The sequence below is a fragment of the Octopus sinensis genome, linkage group LG4, assembly GCF_006345805.1.
Source record: "Octopus sinensis linkage group LG4, ASM634580v1, whole genome shotgun sequence".
Classification (NCBI taxonomy): Eukaryota; Metazoa; Mollusca; class Cephalopoda; order Octopoda; family Octopodidae; genus Octopus; species Octopus sinensis.
Window position 1 is genome coordinate 15,754,752 of NC_043000.1, and position 18,354 is coordinate 15,773,105.

General features: G+C 37.3%; 1 protein-coding gene across 5 annotated transcripts in view; it reads left to right on the forward strand.

The window, feature by feature from the left end:
• Positions 1-18,354, forward strand: part of LOC115210875 (mariner Mos1 transposase) — a 229,504-nt gene that overhangs the window by 201,646 nt on the left and 9,504 nt on the right. For all 5 annotated transcript variants that reach the window (XR_003881451.2, XM_036501804.1, XM_029779640.2 and 2 more), the window contains one exon: positions 13,612-13,796. Coding sequence is in view for 4 of the 5 variants with exons in the window: in XM_036501804.1 (XP_036357697.1) it covers positions 13,612-13,796 (185 nt within the window). In the remaining variant the exon portion in view is untranslated. The remainder of the gene's footprint in view (positions 1-13,611; positions 13,797-18,354) is intronic.

The window sequence follows — 18,354 nt, forward strand, 5'->3', positions numbered from 1 at the left end:
ACACTCAACAGTTTTTGTGATTTATTTCTAACATAGGTCTTTGACCCAATAACCCAGTAATTTAATCACACAGCCTCTGCCCTTCAGTGCCCCATTGCAAGACGCTCTGATCTTGAATGGGAAATTATAATAATTAAATTGTTTCTCTTTTAGTTTTTCTTTTAGTTCTTAATTTTGTATTATAATTTCTACTGAACATGAATTTAAATTGGTTTTATATCTATCTTATTCACAATTTTAACACTTCCGCAGGTTATCTTTGAAAATACTTGACACTTTTTAAATAAGTTCATTGAGTTTGTTTGTTCCTTCTCGAGCCATGCCTGGCTCATAAGGGCCAGTTTCCTGGTTTCCTTGGTGTATAGGTTCCCCATCTGGATGGGACGCCAGTCTGTCGCAGTTGAGCTGCAAGATGCAGAAGAAAAGAGTGAGAGAAAGTTGTGGTGAAAGAGTCAGCAGAAGTTTGCCATTACCTTCTACCGGAGCTGCGTGGAGCTTAGGTGTTTCACTCATAAACACACACATCGCCCGGTCCGAGATTCGAACCCGCGATCCCTCGACCGTGAGTCCGCTGCTCTAACCACTAGGCCATGTGCCTCCTTAAGTTCATTGAGAGTGGGTATACAGTGCCCACAGCCATTGCAAGCCCATTCCAGACAAGTGCGTTTCATACCTCTCTAAATATGTAGAGGCAATAACTGTAGGGTTACCACAATGTTCAGTCCTTGTTGCAGTGTGGTAGTTGGTGGACTTCAAGGACCCTGGACGCTATGCTAGTGGAGCACAAGCTCCGTTTGGGCCTCTCGTGCTGGACCAGTCAAATAGCAGCCAAACTTATGTGGACCACCTCTTCCCATGGGTTTGCATAGAGCCAGTACCTCTACTTAGAGAAAAGCAAAATTCGATGACAATTCAAAGCCAATAAGATCTGGAAGAGGATAGCTTTTCCTCAAGGAAACATAGGTGGGGTAGTGAGGCATGGCTGGAAAAGCAGGGATCCAAATGGAGAAAAATAGGAAAAAAATAGCCCAGAGTTGAGAACAATGAAGAAAAGTCATCAGTAGCCTATGCTACGTAGGGAGTGAACAGCTTTAGTTAGAAATATCTGTTAGTGAAAACATAATGCAGATGGAACTGAGGTGAGGATTACATTGGAGTGGAGATCTATAGAATACCTACAGTCGAGTGAACTCTGACTGAGTGTTAGTCCTATCGTGGAGGCGCAATGGCCCAGTGGTTAGGGCAGCGGACTCGCGGTCGTAGGATCGCGGTTTCGATTCCCAGACCGGGCGTTGTGAGTGTTTATTGAGCGAAAACACCTAAAGCTCCACAAGGCTCCGGCAGGGGGTGGTGGTGAACCCTGCTGTACTCTTTCACCACAACTTTCTCTCACTCTTACTTCCTGTTTCTGTTGTACCTGTATTTCAAAGGGCCGGCCTTGTCACTCTCTGTGTCACGCTGAATATCCCCGAGAACTACGTTAAGGGTACACGTGTCTGTGGAGTGCTCAGCCACTTACACGTTAATTTCACGAGCAGGCTGTTCCGTTGATCGGATCAACCGGAACCCTCGTCGTCTTTCAGTTTCCGTCTACCAAATCCACTCACAAGGCTTTGGTCAAACCGAGGCTATAGTAGAAGACACTTGCCCAAGGTGCCACGCAGTGGGAATGAACCCAGAACCATGTGGTTCGTAAGGTAGCTACTTACCACACAGCCACTTCTACACCTATTTGATTAAATTGTTTTTATGATATGGTTTCAATAAAAATAGCATCAAAATAAATTTTGCCTTTCACTTCTACAGTGTCAAAAAAACAGGTACCAGCCATATGCTAAGTCAAATCAATCAACTGTTCTTCTTTCTTTCCTCCTCTCTCTCCCTCCCTCTCCTCCCTCTCTCTCTGATATATGACCTTGGCATTAAGTTATAAAACCATTAATTGATCAATAACATAAAAACCTGTTATATGTTATTTTTCGCTTAACTCACTGTTAATTAAATTTATTAAACCAGTTTTGCTGCTCTGTTGTTAGGTCCTATTAATTTGCTTTAAATAATATTATATCTCTTACTTATTTTTATTTTTAGTATTATTATATTTTCTTTTGTCAATTCCTATGATTCAAAAAAGAGAATAAAAAAAACATAACTTTATTATTTTCATGTGTTTAATCAAATATTGCTGTTTTGACTAATCCTGATCAAGCCGACCCTTCGACACATTGTATTTGTTTCAATGTGTTCCATAGTTAAGAAGCTTGCTTTGCAACCGCATGGTTCCCGGTTCAGTCTCACGGCATGGCATCTTGGACAAGTGTTTTCTACTATGTATTAAAAGTATAAGCATTGCTACTATTCTTGAATTTCTATCCCTTTGTAATATTATTATTAGTAAGATATAATGCATTCTCATTATGTGTGTTTGGTGTCTGTATATTAGCAAGGAGGATTTTACTTAAAAGCTTCTTGTCTGTAAGCTGTCCTATATTGGAGAGTTGGAGATATAGAATGAATGGTGGTGTGCTTCCAGCAGACCAAGTCTGTAATTGAAGTATGTTCTAGCCTTGAGAAATAATTCCAGCCTTCCAGACAATATTTGTTTCTTTACTACCCACAAGGGACAAACAAGACAAATGGGTTAAGTCGATTATATCGACCCCAGTGCGTAACTGGTACTTAATTTATCGACCCCGAAAGGATGAAAGGCAAAGTCGACCTCGGCAGAGTTTGAACTCCAGTTTGAAAGATGTGTAGCTATCATGATTGTATGCATGAAAAAAACAACTATAAGCAAAACCTGAATAGAATGGGTTTTTCCAGAAACCTGAACTCTATAATACGTTCGAGAAAGAATTGTGATTTAACAAGTCACCAAGTAAAGTTTAGTGTGTCTCCCAAACACAGTATGATCACACATTCGAGTCAGTGTATCTACTAAACTACTGTGATGCTGGTCATCAAATGAGTGACAGTATAGCAACATCTTTGCAGTATGTCTTTCAAATTCTTATACTTTGTATAAAATGGTCTATAACTTCCATATGTTCCTATACATCCATGTTATTATCATCCAGTAACTAGATCTAGTTAAATACAGCAACAGGTGGCGGATGTATACAACAACCCTATATTGCATTTTAACTGAATATGGCCGTATTGGGTTACCATATTTATTCATCTAATATAATAAATGCGAAAACTAATTTCTGTGCGTCATTCTGTTACACTTTTTCAACTTTATCATACCATTTTGGAATCAGGCTGACTTCGTGAGTAAATTAAAAACATTCTGGGTGGAATCTGGACCCACAATCCTGAAATTTTGGATTCCCAGGTTTTCATTACTGTGAGTGTTTTCAGCAATTTTTTTTTTTTTTTCTACGTGACTTTTTGGAACAAATTTTTTAGTACTATAACAATTTTCATAATCTAAAGGCTAACTCTATGAGTAAATTAAAAACATTCTGGGCCGAATCCAGACCTGCAATCCTGAAATTTTGGATTTCTATGTTTCCATTAATGCAATTGTTTGCAGTGATTTTTTTTTTTTTTACCTGATTTTTTGCGATGAATATGATCATCATTGGGATATGACTCTGGAGGAAGCAATTGAAGCAAATTCTCCAAAACAAGTCAGAGATCTGTTTGCAGATCTTTCCGTTCAGGGTCAGTTGCTTAAAAGCTAGTGTATAATAAGCACTTTTTTCCAGATTTTTAAGCCTAAATGTTAATGGTATGCATTATACACGAGAACTAAATGCTACCCATTTTTTTCCCTAGTCTAACATGTTGCCATCTTAAGGATGGTATGACTTGAAGTAAGTATGTTATATCTACTGGCTAAGCTAACTAATGTGTAGCAAAGGGTTCCATTTTTTCTGTGATACTAATAATATATTATCACTATATATATTGTAGTGACATCTATATGTCTTTGTGGCTAAGAAGCTTAGATCTTAATCACGTGGTCTTCAGTTCAGTCCGACTGTGTGGCAGCTGTAGCAAGTGTCGTCTCTTATAGCCCTAGGCCAACCAAGGCCTTGTGAGTGGATTTAGTAGACTGAAACTAAAAGAAACCCATCATATATATGTATATTATGATATATGTAGATATAAAAATGTGTGTGTTTGTGAGTACCCTTGTCTAGACACCCCATGACAGTTGTAAATGAGTGTTATACAAGTGAGGTTCTACATTTCCAGTCTTCTGAGAGAAAAATGTCTGGCCTCTGGGAAACATTACCTTGCTTCAAAACAGGTGAAGGTTAGTGACAGGAAGGGTATCCAGCTGTAGACTACTTCAACAAATTCCATCTGACCCATGCAAACATGAAAAAGAGGCCATTAAATGATGATGATGAAATGATTTAGCACAATAAGCAAGAAACTCGCCCCTTGGAATTACAGCTACCAAACTTCAGTAAAACAGGCCTGAATGTAATGTTTTCATTGTGAAAAATACTACTTGAATCATTTAATGTGAAAATTGAATCAATCAATAAATAATCAATAAGAATAACACATAATTAGTGTCATTAAGAAAATGTGAATATAAATTGAAAAAAAATAAATACTTTTGTTCCTGAAAATCTTAAATCATCATGAATCATAACACACACACACACACACGCACACACACATGCAAGTGCGCACATACACAAATACAATCCAGGGATCCAAATGCAGTAAGTTGGTCAGATTCAAACAGTTAGTGACAGGTGTAGAGAACAAAAGTGGACAGTGCATGATAGGAAACAACATCTCAATATATATATATATATATATATATATATATATATATATATATATATATATATTCCACCTGCCTTCGTCTTTTGTTTATTTTCATAAAGCTTCCCGTTATATATATATATATATATATATATATATATATATATATATACAGGGGTTGGACAAAATAATGAAAACACCTTAAAATTTCAAACAAATTTATTTTGATATGGGGTAGGACTGCCTTTGGCAGTAATTACAGCTTGAGATCTATGAGGTATGGACAAAAGCAAAATCATTGCATATAATAGATAAGGAGTATTTTTTCTAGAATTTCATAACTCAGAGTTTATGGTGTGCATTATTTACAACTGTGCCCTATATATGGTAACATATATACAGAAAACTCATCTGAGAATCAAGATAACAAATGAGATTTTTGATTGTAATTATTGTTAAAGTTTTTAACGAGATTATAATTTTGAGAATTTTAACACTCTGAAACACACCCCTGAGGAATCATCTGTTTTATTTATTTATTTTTCGTTTTTGGATTTGGTTTGCAAGATTCTTTATATGAGTTCATGCGTTGAAGCATATTCTGTTGTGTCTGGGGAGAGTCATTTTCTGTTTGTGCCTTATAATGTAACACACACACACCGGTAAAATTTCCACTTAATTCTTATTTTTATTTTCCTAAAATTTTCGTTGCGTCTTGCAACCTTTTCAATAGACTTGACTCTGTCCGTTATTTACACTGCGTTCCCTTTTGTTTGTTTGTGCGCATGTGTGTGGGTCAGTGTGTGTGTGCCTTTGCATGCATGCATGTACGTATGTATGTATGTGTGTGTTTGCATGTGTATGTATGTATATATGTGTGTGTATGCATATGTATATATGTGTGTGCATATGTATGTACGTATCCTGCATATTTATATGCTTGCATGTCCGTGTTTGTGTATTTTCTAAGTATGTGTGTGTGAGCATATGTTTGTATATGTATGCACCTCTGTCTCCTTGTATGTGCATGTCTGTGTGTGTGTTATGCAACCATGTACCATGTTTGTTTATTTATTTTTCTCTTTTTATTGGTTTTGTTTCTTGAACAAAGCCGAAACTCAAACTAACTTCTTCTTGGAGACTGCAGAAGAAATGTGTGAGGAGTAAACTGACTTTAATACTCGGAACATAATTAATTAATGGTACAATGAAGATTTGTAAAACATTCCAAAGATTTCTCGTTTGAGTTTCCTGTAATGAACAAATATTCACAATCATGCACACACACATACATAAAGGGACTCAAACATGTATGCATACATACATACATACATACATACATATACATACTGGGAAAATATGCACACCCATTACTTGAGCACAAGTATATCTTCATATGCATCTACATATAAGCAAGCACTAAATCACTCACATATTCACAAATCATAGAAACTGTCTTTACTCCAAAAAAAAAAAATAATAATAATTTTTAAATCTCTAGTCACCTTGTGAATTTCTGGCATCAGTTCTGAAGAGAAGAATGTCAAAGAAAACACATACATACAGGCATGCTCAAACTCAAAGGTTGTATTCAAGGAATAACATTTAAAGCAATCATACTTATCACTAAAATTAAATGTATTTAAGTGACTGTGTGAGTTAATAAGTTTGTCTCTTGACTACATGGTTTCAGGTCCAGTTTTTTGGGTAATTGTCTTCTATTATAGCCCTAGGCCTACCAAAACCTTGTGAATGGATTTGTGAAGTGCAAACTGAAATAAACCTATTTGAGTGAGTGTGTGTGTATACTTACTTGGAAATGGATTCATCACGTTCAATTGAATGATAAATAATATATGTATATATACATACATGCATATATATATATATACCAAATAAGTTAGGGGTTGTGGATCCAACCCACTAAGGGATAATACTTATCCAATATACTGTTGGTATACTACCCAAATTATTAATACACAAGTGTTTTTAATTGCAATGCAATGAACTCACTTATTATATTAAATAGGTGTAGGTAAAGAAATATTTTACCATTAATTTATATTACAAATAAGAAAATGGAGAAACACATTAGTTGATTTATCAGCTTTAGGATATTAGAATGTTGTCGAAATACATAAACAACCGGAAAAAAATGGAAAACAGGACAAGTAAATACAAAGAAAGGACCCTTCATCAGTTGTTGGCTGTCTATCTACTCCTCATTTCGAGCATAAATATATATATATATATATTGGGGGAAAGACAAGAAGAAAATGGAGAATAAATGGATATAATTACTAATTTATTTGTATGTTACAAAAACATGACATTTTAAAAAAAAAATAACAGTACATGTAAATTGAATAGAAGTTGATAGCTCAAAGAAATATAAATTAATATAAAAAAGAAAAAAGAACCTACATATATCTTTCAGTCCTATCATCTAGTTGATGGGAATTTCAAAGCATTTTGTTTAATGCAAAGAAAATTACCACATTCCCCCTTTATGGTGGTAGGACTTTGTCAGGGTTCATATAGAGCTTATGCAACTTAGGTAATTTTATCTTTTGAGGGAAGTATAGTGCATTAGTGTGGAGACGCAATGGCCCAGTGGTTAGGGCAGCAGACTCACGGTCGGAGGATCGCTGTTTCAATTCCCAAACTGAGTGTTGTGTGTGTTTATTGAGTGAAAACACCTAAAGCTCCACGAGGCTCCGGCAGGGGTGGGGTGACGACCCCTGTTGTACTCTTTCACTCCAACTTTCTCTCACTGTTTCTTCCTGTTTCTTGAGTAACGCTGCGATGGACTGGCGTCCCGTCCAGCTGGGGGGAACATGTATGCCATAGAAACCGAGAAACCGGGCCCATGAGCCTGGCTAGGCTTGAAAAGGGCACATAAATAAATAATAGTAGAGCATTAGTGGTTTAAAATTTAAAACTATGTATTGAAATTATGTTTGATTGATGGTTTTAAATATTTGTGGATTACGGAGATGTACTTGCATAGCAAGTGACCTGATCTGAGATCGTGTGCTGGAACGAAAACAGCGTGGAAGGTGTTTATAAGCCATTTAAGAAACACACAAAAACCATTAGATTCACTTCAACATTTAAGTTTAATTTGTCAAAATATTTTCATCGTTTTGAGACCGCAACCTTTTCACTGACAAAATTCCGTGCTGCATCATATTTGTGAATATATTATATACTATATATTAAAAGTATCAAAAAGTGGCCATTGAAATAATGATGATGATGATATCTGTATATATGTGTGTGTGTGTGTGTGTGTGCATGTGTACACACACACATATATGACACTTTGAGTTTATACCAGAAAGAGTATATTTGGAGAAAAACCTGCTGAAAATGAGTATGTAATGTTAGCATCGCTTATGGAATTGAATATGTAATGTTAGTAGGGTCACTGTTACGTGAGTTTTAAAAGCAGTCTGATATGAAAGATATTTAACAGCTGTTGTGCACTAAGGATGGCTACACTGTGGATATGGAACACATGTGGATTATACAGGATGTGTAGAAAAATGTGCTTTGTGGCTTTGTGCATTGGTGTTGGTTTAAAAAACGGTTATGTCAGATGAGATGGTGTAAAATTGAGATTCATGGAAATAAATGAACTTATTTGACCCGTATGAACATGGAAAAGACGGTGTTAAAATGACGATGATTATGGTGATGATGATGATGGAGATGATAATGATGGTGACGATGATGAGGATGATATGACAAATGACGTAAGGGCATATTTGTGCTCACTGCTGCTACCACATTCTTGAGTAGGTCAGGTGGAGTCTTTTTTTGCAGTGACATGATACTTACTCTTTTACTTGTTTCAGTCATTTGACTGTGGCCATGCTGGAGTACTGCCATTAGTTGAGAAAATCAACCCCAGGACTTATTCTTTGTAAGCCTAGTACTTATTCTATTGGTCTCTTTTGCCGAACTGCTAAGTTACAGGGACGTAAACAAACCAGCATCAGTTGTCAAGCGATGTTGTGGGGACAAACACACACACACAAACACACACACACATATATATATATACACATATATACAACAGGCTTCTTTCAGTTTCCGTCTACCAAATCCACTCACAAGGCTTTGGTTAGCCCGAGTTTATAGTAGAAGACACTTGCCCAAAGTGCCACACAGTGGGACTGAACCCGGAACCATGTGGTTGGTAAGCAAGCTACTTACCACACAGCAACTCCTACGCCTATGTAGCTGATTTGAACATTCTGGAAAAAAACCACGGAACTACATTTACATTGCATCATGATGCATGTTTAGCAGTGGGAAATTATTGTAACAGTAGGGGACCGAGACTCCTGGCAGTTTGCTGTGTTTGAAAAGATATGTCAAGCTAAGTAAAAGCATGGTTGCCCTTGGATACAGACTCATCCCTTGCAACCCTCTCCAGCTGAGCAACCCTAATCTTGCAGGCTTGTAATTTTTTTGTCTGAGCCAAAAAAATAAAGGTGAGCTGGCAGAAATGTTAGCACGCCGGGTGAAATGCGTAGCCGTATTTCGTCTGCCATTACGTTCCGAGTTCAAATTCCGCCGAGGTCAACTTTCCCTTTCATCCTTTCGGGGTCGATTAAATAAGTACCAGTTACACACTGGGGTCAATATAATCGACTTAATCCGTTTGTCTGTCCTTGTTTGTCCCCTCTGTGTTTAGCCCCTTGTGGGTAATAAAGAAACAGGCTTGTAAGTGGTGGTGCAATATAAAAAGCACCCGTACCAGTGCTGCATAAAAGCACCCAGTATACTCTGTAAAGTGGTTGGCATTAGGAAAGGCATCCAGCTGTAGAAACCATTCCAAAACAGACAACTGGACCCTAAACAGCCCTTCAACTGGTCAGCCCCTGTTTAAACCATCAAAACCAAGCCTGCATGGAAAATGGACATCAAATGATGATGTACAATAATTCATCTCGTTTTCTATCTGATATAGTTTTATATGTCTGGAAAGTTTGGTAATGGTTACAACTGAAGCCGATAAGTTGGAGTCAGTTTGAATTCCTTACAACTTGCTGACAGAATATGACAATCCAGCCTGAGTTTGAAGTGCCACTGGCACGGAAGCCGGTTAGCTGCTCTGTCAATGATCACACTTGTATAGTGCACTTTGCACCCTGCTAGCACGGACATCAGTCATCAAATTTGATTTTGATTTTGATTTCACTTGCCTCAACAGGTTTTCGCAAGCAGAGTTTTAGTGTCCAAAGAAGGAAAAGGTACGCATAAATTGGAGATACAGTAGCAAGAGATAGGTTGGCTCGAACAGACCCAATGAGTTGAGATTAGTATATTCCTGTATCTGTAAAGTAAAGATTGATAATACAGTGGGTTTGTCCCCACTTATTATACAAAGGTCTGAGTACTTATTCAAGGCAAAATATTATTTTCTATTATAGCCCCTGCCCATTCAAAGTACCCCGGATCCCAGAACGTCCCGCTGTGCTTGAGGAGACCTGTTGAGTCAAGTACATGAACATGAACGTCAAAATAAATATCAATGGAAATAGTAGTTGTGATGCCTGTGCCGGTGGCACATAAAAAGCACTATCCGAACGTGGCCGATACCAGTGCCGCCCCGACTGGCTTCTGTGCCGGTGGCACATAAAAAGCACCATCCGAACGTGGCCGATACCAGCGCCACCCCAACTGGCTCCTGTGCTGGTGGCACATAAAAAGACCATCCGAATGTTGCCAGCTCCGCCTTGGTTGGCTTCCGTGCCGCTGGCACGTTAAAAGCTCCAACCGATTGTGACCGATGCCAGACCCCCCCCGACACCTGTGCAGGTGGCACGTAGAAAGCACCCACTACACTCGCGGAGTGGTTGGCATTAGGAAGGGCATCCAGCTGTAGAAACTCTGCCAGATCAGACTGGAGCCTGGTGCAGCCCCTGGCTTCCCAGACCCCGGTCGAACCGTCCAACCCGTGCTAGCGCGGAAAACGGACGTTAAACAATGATGATGATGATTATTAATAGTGCATTAGAAATGACAGGCTCTAATCATTCACATCTAACTATGAAAACATCAAAATGTGTAGCTAAATACTAAAATTCTTGAATCTTTTCCCAAATTTGTTGATACACTAACAGAAGCTGTTGTATCATGTCAGTATATATGTCTGCTTATTTGCTTCATTCCAGTCATACAGGCTAAATTGCTGTACATACCAGATTCACTTTATCAATCATTTCAGAAAAAATGTTATGCAGTGTAAGATATGGTTTATCTCGTGTTGAAACATCTGTAAATGGATATGCTGACCACTAAACTGAGCAAGATTGTAATTTATATCTCAGTTTAATGTTTCATAAATGTTTTCTTAGAGTTCTGTATACTCTTTACTCTCTTTTACTCTTTTACTTGTTTCAGTCATTTGACTGCGGCCATGCTGGAGCACCGCCTTTGATCGAGCAATTCGACCCCGGGACTTATTCTTTTGTAAGCCCAGTACTTATTCTATCGGTCTCTTTTGCCGAACCGCTAAGTAACGGGGACATAAACACACCAGCATCGGTTGTCAAGCAATGCTAGGGGGACAAACACAGACACACAAACACACACACGCATATATATATACATATATACGACAGGCTTCTTTCAGTTTCCGTCTACCAAATCCACTCACAAGGCTTTGGTCAGCCCGAGGCTATAGTAGAAGACACTTGCCCAAGGTGCCACGCAGTGGGACTGAACCCGGAACCATGTGGTTGGTAGACAAGCTACTTACCACACAGCCACTCCTGCACTTGTATTCTAAGTTTTACTTATTTAAATTTTTTTTTTCTTATTTCAAAAATAATTTGTAAAGCTATGCAAAAATCTCTTGGGTCAGAAAGGTAAATGGTACTTAATTTATCGACCCCAAAAGGAAGAAAGGCAAAGTCAACCTCGGTGGAATTTGAACTCAGAACGTAACGGCAGACGAAATATGCCTATGCATTCCGTCCGCTGTGCTAACGTTTCTGCCAGCTCACTGCCTTTCACAAATAGGTATCAAAGAGATCTAACTCCAAGGAAGAAGAACCAGATTGTTTTGGATGGGGATTTGGGAAGTGAAGCTCTCTGAAGTGTAAAAGTTGATAAATATGTGAGTGTGCGTGTATATAATTTTTTAAAGTCTGGCTTTGTCAGTTTGGCCTAGCCTTTCAATAATCAAATGCTATTAAAAATAACCTATAATTACATGGTTATTACAAAGTATTTTGGTGGAGAAATATATTTGTCATAGGCATTACTTCCTGATACACTTGTTACATAGCAGATGTTTTTTTTTATAGTTCTATGGAAATGGTAAGTCCATGTGCCTATTACAAAATTTGATGGCTAAGGTATAATCGCCAAACCTGATATGGAGGAATAGGCATTGAGGTTACAAGGATGGCGGTAGTGGTAGTGGTGGTGGTGGCAGCACTGGTAGAAGTGGTGGTCATGGTGGCCGTGGTCATAGTAGTAGTAAAACTTGATCAACTGATTGATGTAAGTGTGAGATATGTTAACGTAGACATCCATGAATAGCAGCAAGGGTATATATAGTATATATAGAAGCAAGGACATGAAGTTGTTGATTCATCAAGCTTCGTAGTGACAGGTTTGAAGCTAGAGGTCTCTCTGTTTCATTCAGTCAGTCTCCACAAGTGCAAGAATTCACCAGTTATGACTGTAACTAACTCTGTGAAGCTACTTGGATTAGACATCATGTAAGCATTGTACTTAATAGTTATTGTGCTTTGTTATTATCTGTGGTCAATATATATTTGTTCTTATCTTGTCTTTACCACATCAGATGCCACGATAGATCGTTAGCCATTACACACATTTTTTTCTCTCCTTGTTTTTTCTGTGTCCCTTTCTGTAGAAGAGCGTAGGCTCGAAAAGTAAAAGACTTTTTCTATTTCTGAGCATTATACTAATACATCTGTTTGTTTTGTACACCACCTGTCTCCGTCTTTTGTTTTTTTCGTAATTTCTCCCTATACTTATTTTAAAAACCTGGAAAATTGGAAGTCACGATTACTTTTAGTAAAATTTGAGCTTAACACTTTGATGTTGGACTATTGAACATCTTGTCTATGAAAGACCTATCCTTTTATTTGCTGTAGTACTGTAGGTTTAGTTAGCTTTCATTATGGAACTGTATTAGTTCTGTTTAGCAATTTACTAGCTGTATCGCCCAGCGTTGCCCGGACTTGTTTTCTTTTTGACCCTTTAGAATTGGAATTTTTGAAAAGTAAAAATTTTGCATTATGTAGCTTGTTATTCTCTTTAAGTGAACATTTTTCTGGTTGAAATACACTGAAAAATGGCAACACAGCAGTCAAAAAATCGTAAAAAATAGGGGTTTTCATAGAAAAAAAAGCACCTTTTTGATGTAAATAATTTTTGGTGTTAACATGGTCCAATTTGAATTTTTTCTTCTACGGAAGGAAGAGCAAGCCTTCTTCTATCATATTTTCAATTTTGGTCAACTTGCGCCGCAGGGTCTTGGATGAGATAGTGTTAGTTGAAGGCTACCAAACCTGCCATACACAGACAACTTCAGCTTTATATATAGAGAGATATCTGTAATGTTAGAATTCAGAATGTACTTATCTAAACAATAATTTATAGCATTAAAAAATGCCGGAGAAAGTTTTACATCTAAACCCCAAAATAACATGTGGTTTAAACAACAGTCCATAGTATCCACATGAGCTATAGTGAAATCAATATAGATCTGTGAGTAGCTCTAAGTTCTCATAAAACTGCCATGTGAATTGCTTTGAGATTTGCATAATTGAACATATTTATTGTATTTATTTCTAACTATATGTATTGAAATTCTCCTTTCAGAAATATTTCAAGTTCAATTGAAACAAATACCATGACAGATGTAGATGTTAACTCTCATCTCCAGGACTTCATAGCAAGTGGACGTACTGGACGGCGGAATGCCCTGACTAACATCATACAAGATGGACTTTCAAAAGTCAGCACAGGTGATCTACCTTACGAACTAGAAAAGTTAAAGTGCACAGGTAAATTTCACGATTGTTTTTGCCTAATGTTGATACCTTTTACTTGTTTAAGTTGTTAGACTGTGGCCATGCTGGGGCATCACCCTAAAGAATTTTTAGTTGAATGAATTGACCCCCCACCTCCAGTATCTTTTTTTTTTCTTAAGCCTGGTTACTTATTCTATTGGTATCTTTTGTTGAACTGCTAAGTTACAGGGACATAAACACACTAAAAAGTGGTAGGGGACAGACACACACACAAAAACCTCTCTCTCCCTCTCTCACACACACACGCATGATGGGCTTCTTTCAGTTTCCATCTACCAAATCCACTCAGAAGGCTTTGTGCAGCCTGAGGCTAAAGTAGAAGACACTTGCCTAAGCTGCCACTTAGTGGGACTGAACCCGGAACCATGTGGACAGGAAGCAAGCCTTTTACTACACAGCCATGCCGGCGCCTGGATGTTTCTTTTCAGAGCGTACGTGTGTGTTTGTGTTTTATTTTATTTATTTATGTTTTCAAGTGAAAATGTACCTTCAGTTAATTCTGGTTACACAGTATAAAATTGATTTTCGAATGCTTTGAGTGAAAAACCTACAGACACAGCCTCACAGATACAGGGCTTTTATCTCAGTGTGTCACCAGTACTTATTTCATCCTTTCAGTACAGATAAGAAACAAAGTTATCCGTGTCAACATTTCAGCTAAGAATTATGAGCCAATTATCTAACTCCTTGTCAATACTCCAGTCTCTTCTGGCACTTTTATAATCAAATTGTTAATCTGTGTTTAGTGGAAACAAATAATCTTATGAAACTTATTCAAAGTGAGTGGTGTTAAGTTCCAAGAGACGAAGATTTAAGTATTACTTAAGAGAGAACTTTGGTGGCAAAAGTTGGAATAGTCATCTTGTCACAATTCTGTCTTTGTTCTTTAAGTAGAATGAATTAGTGAATAGAAACTGGAGTATCTTTAAATTTATAGATGAAATATATGAAGAAGTTTGTGCAAACTTGTGGTTTCTGATGACAACAGAGAAATTATTTGTTGGTAAACATTATAATTATTGTATAATAAGCTTATCAGACCCAGACTGTAGATAACATTTGTAATAATTGCTATATATCTGGGTTGTTTGTTTATGTTTTGTTTTGCTTTGTTTTGTTTTTGTTTTGTTTTTTTTTCATTGCTGTAAATAGTTTTAATATAATTTATATTTTAGTATAAATAACACGTTCAGTTGAAGTACTTTGTAAAAGTTGGTGGAGATCTTCTTGAGAAACAGATCGCAATGTTCAAATGAAATTTGGAAAGCGAGATTGCGTTCAGGTTGTGTGATGAGCATCTTGTAAGCATGCCAGTGGTAGATAAACGCTTCCCAAATGATGCTATAAAAACATCAGACAAAAGTGAGTTATTGGAAAACTAGGTCAAATGAAGTTCAATTTGAAATAAAAGCAAAACAATGTTTTGGTTTCCAGTGAGGTAAATTTCGTATTTGCATCATTTAGGAATTAAAAAACAATAGATATATATTTCGGAATGTGGAAAACCACTTTCTAATATTGGTTTTAGAAAAGGAAGTTGCCAGAATTGATAACTAGCCGTATGTTCTGAAGTGGTGACTAGAAGGTGGGGCAAGAAAAAAATTATTTGATAGGAGAAAGATATTCAACAAATCTTGTTTGATAAGCCTATTTTCTTAATGTGAAATCATAAAAAAAAATTATAGTAAAAAAGCAAACAAATGAATAAGATTATCAATAATGATAAAAGGGAAGCTGAATAGTATTTATACAACTAATAAGATATTTGTTCAGCTGCTAATATGGAAAGAAAAACAAATAATCAAACGCATAATGTAAACAATAGATTTGATTGATATGAGTTTGTGAAGCCCAAGCAGACAAATACTCAAAATAGCTATCCTATATAAATGTACCAATCTTAAATAGTTATAGAGTCAATGTTAAATGTAACCATGGCAATGCACTTTCAGAAAATAATGTGTGGGTGAGAGCAAGAGACATATAGAAGGATCTTCATTTGGTTTACCTATCAGTAAATGAGCAATGGAACATAGCCTGTTAAATTTGATTGTTAATGGATAACAAAAACTGCAGTTATTCAGCTCTATATTCAAGAGATGAGGAATTATGTACGTTATTTACATTCGACGGATATTTGTCCTCGTCTTGTTTGTTGCCCACGGGCATATGGCATAGTGGTTAAGAGCGCAGGCTACTAACCCCAAAATTCCAAGCTAAATTCCAAGCAGTGACCTGAATAATAATAATAATAATAATAATAATAATAAATGCCCTGATGCAGGACCAGGTAGTGGCTCTCGTGGCTTCTGATCTTAACTGATTGGAAGTGTTATCATCTGCATTGTTTTGTCTTGGTATAAAAGATGGGCTACAGCAAATATTCTGCTCAATACCAGATTTGCTTGTCAGTTGTTGGACCTTAACCAGTTGAGCATGTCCCTTAGTGGCTGATGATTTGTGCATCTCTGATCATGAGCAGAAGTAGTGGGGGAGCATTATAGCCGTGTGTTGAGAGGGATTCTTTGGGGTTTGAATAATTCACCTCTGGAAACATGGATGTTTCGTTCAACATCCTTAAACAACCCTTATTCAGGGACCTTTTGAGCGGGATGGGTTATTCGACCAGAAGAAAATTCTAACTGGGCCCCACCTGCAAAGTTATGTGCTGTTTATCTCGATATGAGATCACCATGTCGCACACGTATGGTTGTGATGCATGTGCCTGGTGTACCCTTATCAGACGTGTAGTCATGATGGGTATACTGGGCTTCGTATATTTTACCCCAGTGTCACTTTGATGGCATGTACTGCTCTCTCACTCAATAATAATAATAATAATGACCATCCTCTCTATGTTAATGGTATGCTGAACAAGATTATCTCATGTGTCCATTATTCAATTAAGACAGTAGAGTGTGATTTAGGAGAGATTTGGCTGCTGTTTCCTGCAGGTTGGGCGACCATACCAATACCTCTTCAATGACTCATTTTGACAACACACAACTTTCCTCACATGTTTTTTTAACTGATATAAATGTGCAGAAGTTGAAACTAAACACCAACTACATTGATATCAGCAGTCTGAGAGAGCCCTATAAAGGTCACTGGTACTCTGTCTAATCATTTTAAAAAAAATTACTAATAATGTTTTCCTAACACTCCTACATCAGCTTGATTACTGACGAGTCAAATTAAGCTTGGATTGTGGTTTATAACTATTTAATATCTTTACACATAGGAAATATCTGGGATATTAGTGTGGCTTGTAATGTTTGAAACAACACTCCTTCAGTTTGGTCCTGATGGATTCTATTTAAAAGAATATTATCAGTACAATGGATCATTTAACATGTTTTCTGTATGGGTTGGAGTGTTTGGCTGGCACTGGTAAGCCACATCAGGTGCCAGTGTCCACTTTGGCATGGTTTTTATAGCTAAATGCCTTTCCTGACGTCAACCACTTTAGTGTACAAAGTGCTGTTCTCCTGACACTAGCACTTGTGCAATTGCACAAGTACATACACGTACACATATGTATACACATATATACAAGCATACACCTGCATGTACTGTCATCATCAGCTGTATCTCATTGTGTCCAAAAATTTCAATTTCCTCTTGAGTGGGATCTTCCATGTTGAGGCATTCATGATTGGGAAGATCAAACCTCAAGCTGAAAACAAGCAGGAATAAACATTACTAGCAGTATCGCCTGGTGTTGCTCAGGCTTGTTTTCTTTTCGACCCTTTAGAATTGGAATTTTTGAAAAATAAAGATTTTGCATTATGTAGCTTGTTATTCTCTTTAAGTGAACATTTTTCTGGTTGAAATACACCGAAAAATGGCGACACAGCAGTCAAAAAATCGTAAAAATTAGGGATTTTCATAGATAAAAAGCACCTTTTTGATGTAAATAATTTTTGGTGTTAACATGGTCTGATTGGAATTTTTTCTTCTACGGAAGGAAGAGCAAGCCTTCTTCTATCATACTCTCGATTTTGGTCAATATGTGCCGCAGGGTCTCGGAGGAGATAGTGTTAGTTGAAGGCCACCAAACCTGCCATACACAGACAACTTCAGCTTTATAGTTAAAAGAGGACATAGTGGCTGTTGTTGTTGCATCTTGCTTTTTATGTTTTTCTTCAAGTTTTCCTTTTTACTTCAAAAGGACCAGTTAGTTCCAATGACAATAGAATGGTACTGATCCTAGGTTTTAGTTTCTCGTACTTTTGTCCCCATTCAGATTCTGGCTGTTTCGAGATTTAACTTTTGCTGGTCATTGTTGTGCCATATAGGACATCCTTTTTGTTTTGTATTTTATTGTTTACTAGTTTCAGTCATCGGATTGTGGCCATGCTGGAGCACTGCCTTAAAGGGTTTAGTCAAACAAATCAATGCTGGTACTTTTTGTAAGTCTGGTACTTATCCTGTCAGCCTCTGTTGGTGAATGGCTAATTTATTTGGGATGTAATGAAACAAACACCGGTTGTCAAGTGGTGGTGGTGGTGGTGGTGGCAAACACAAACAC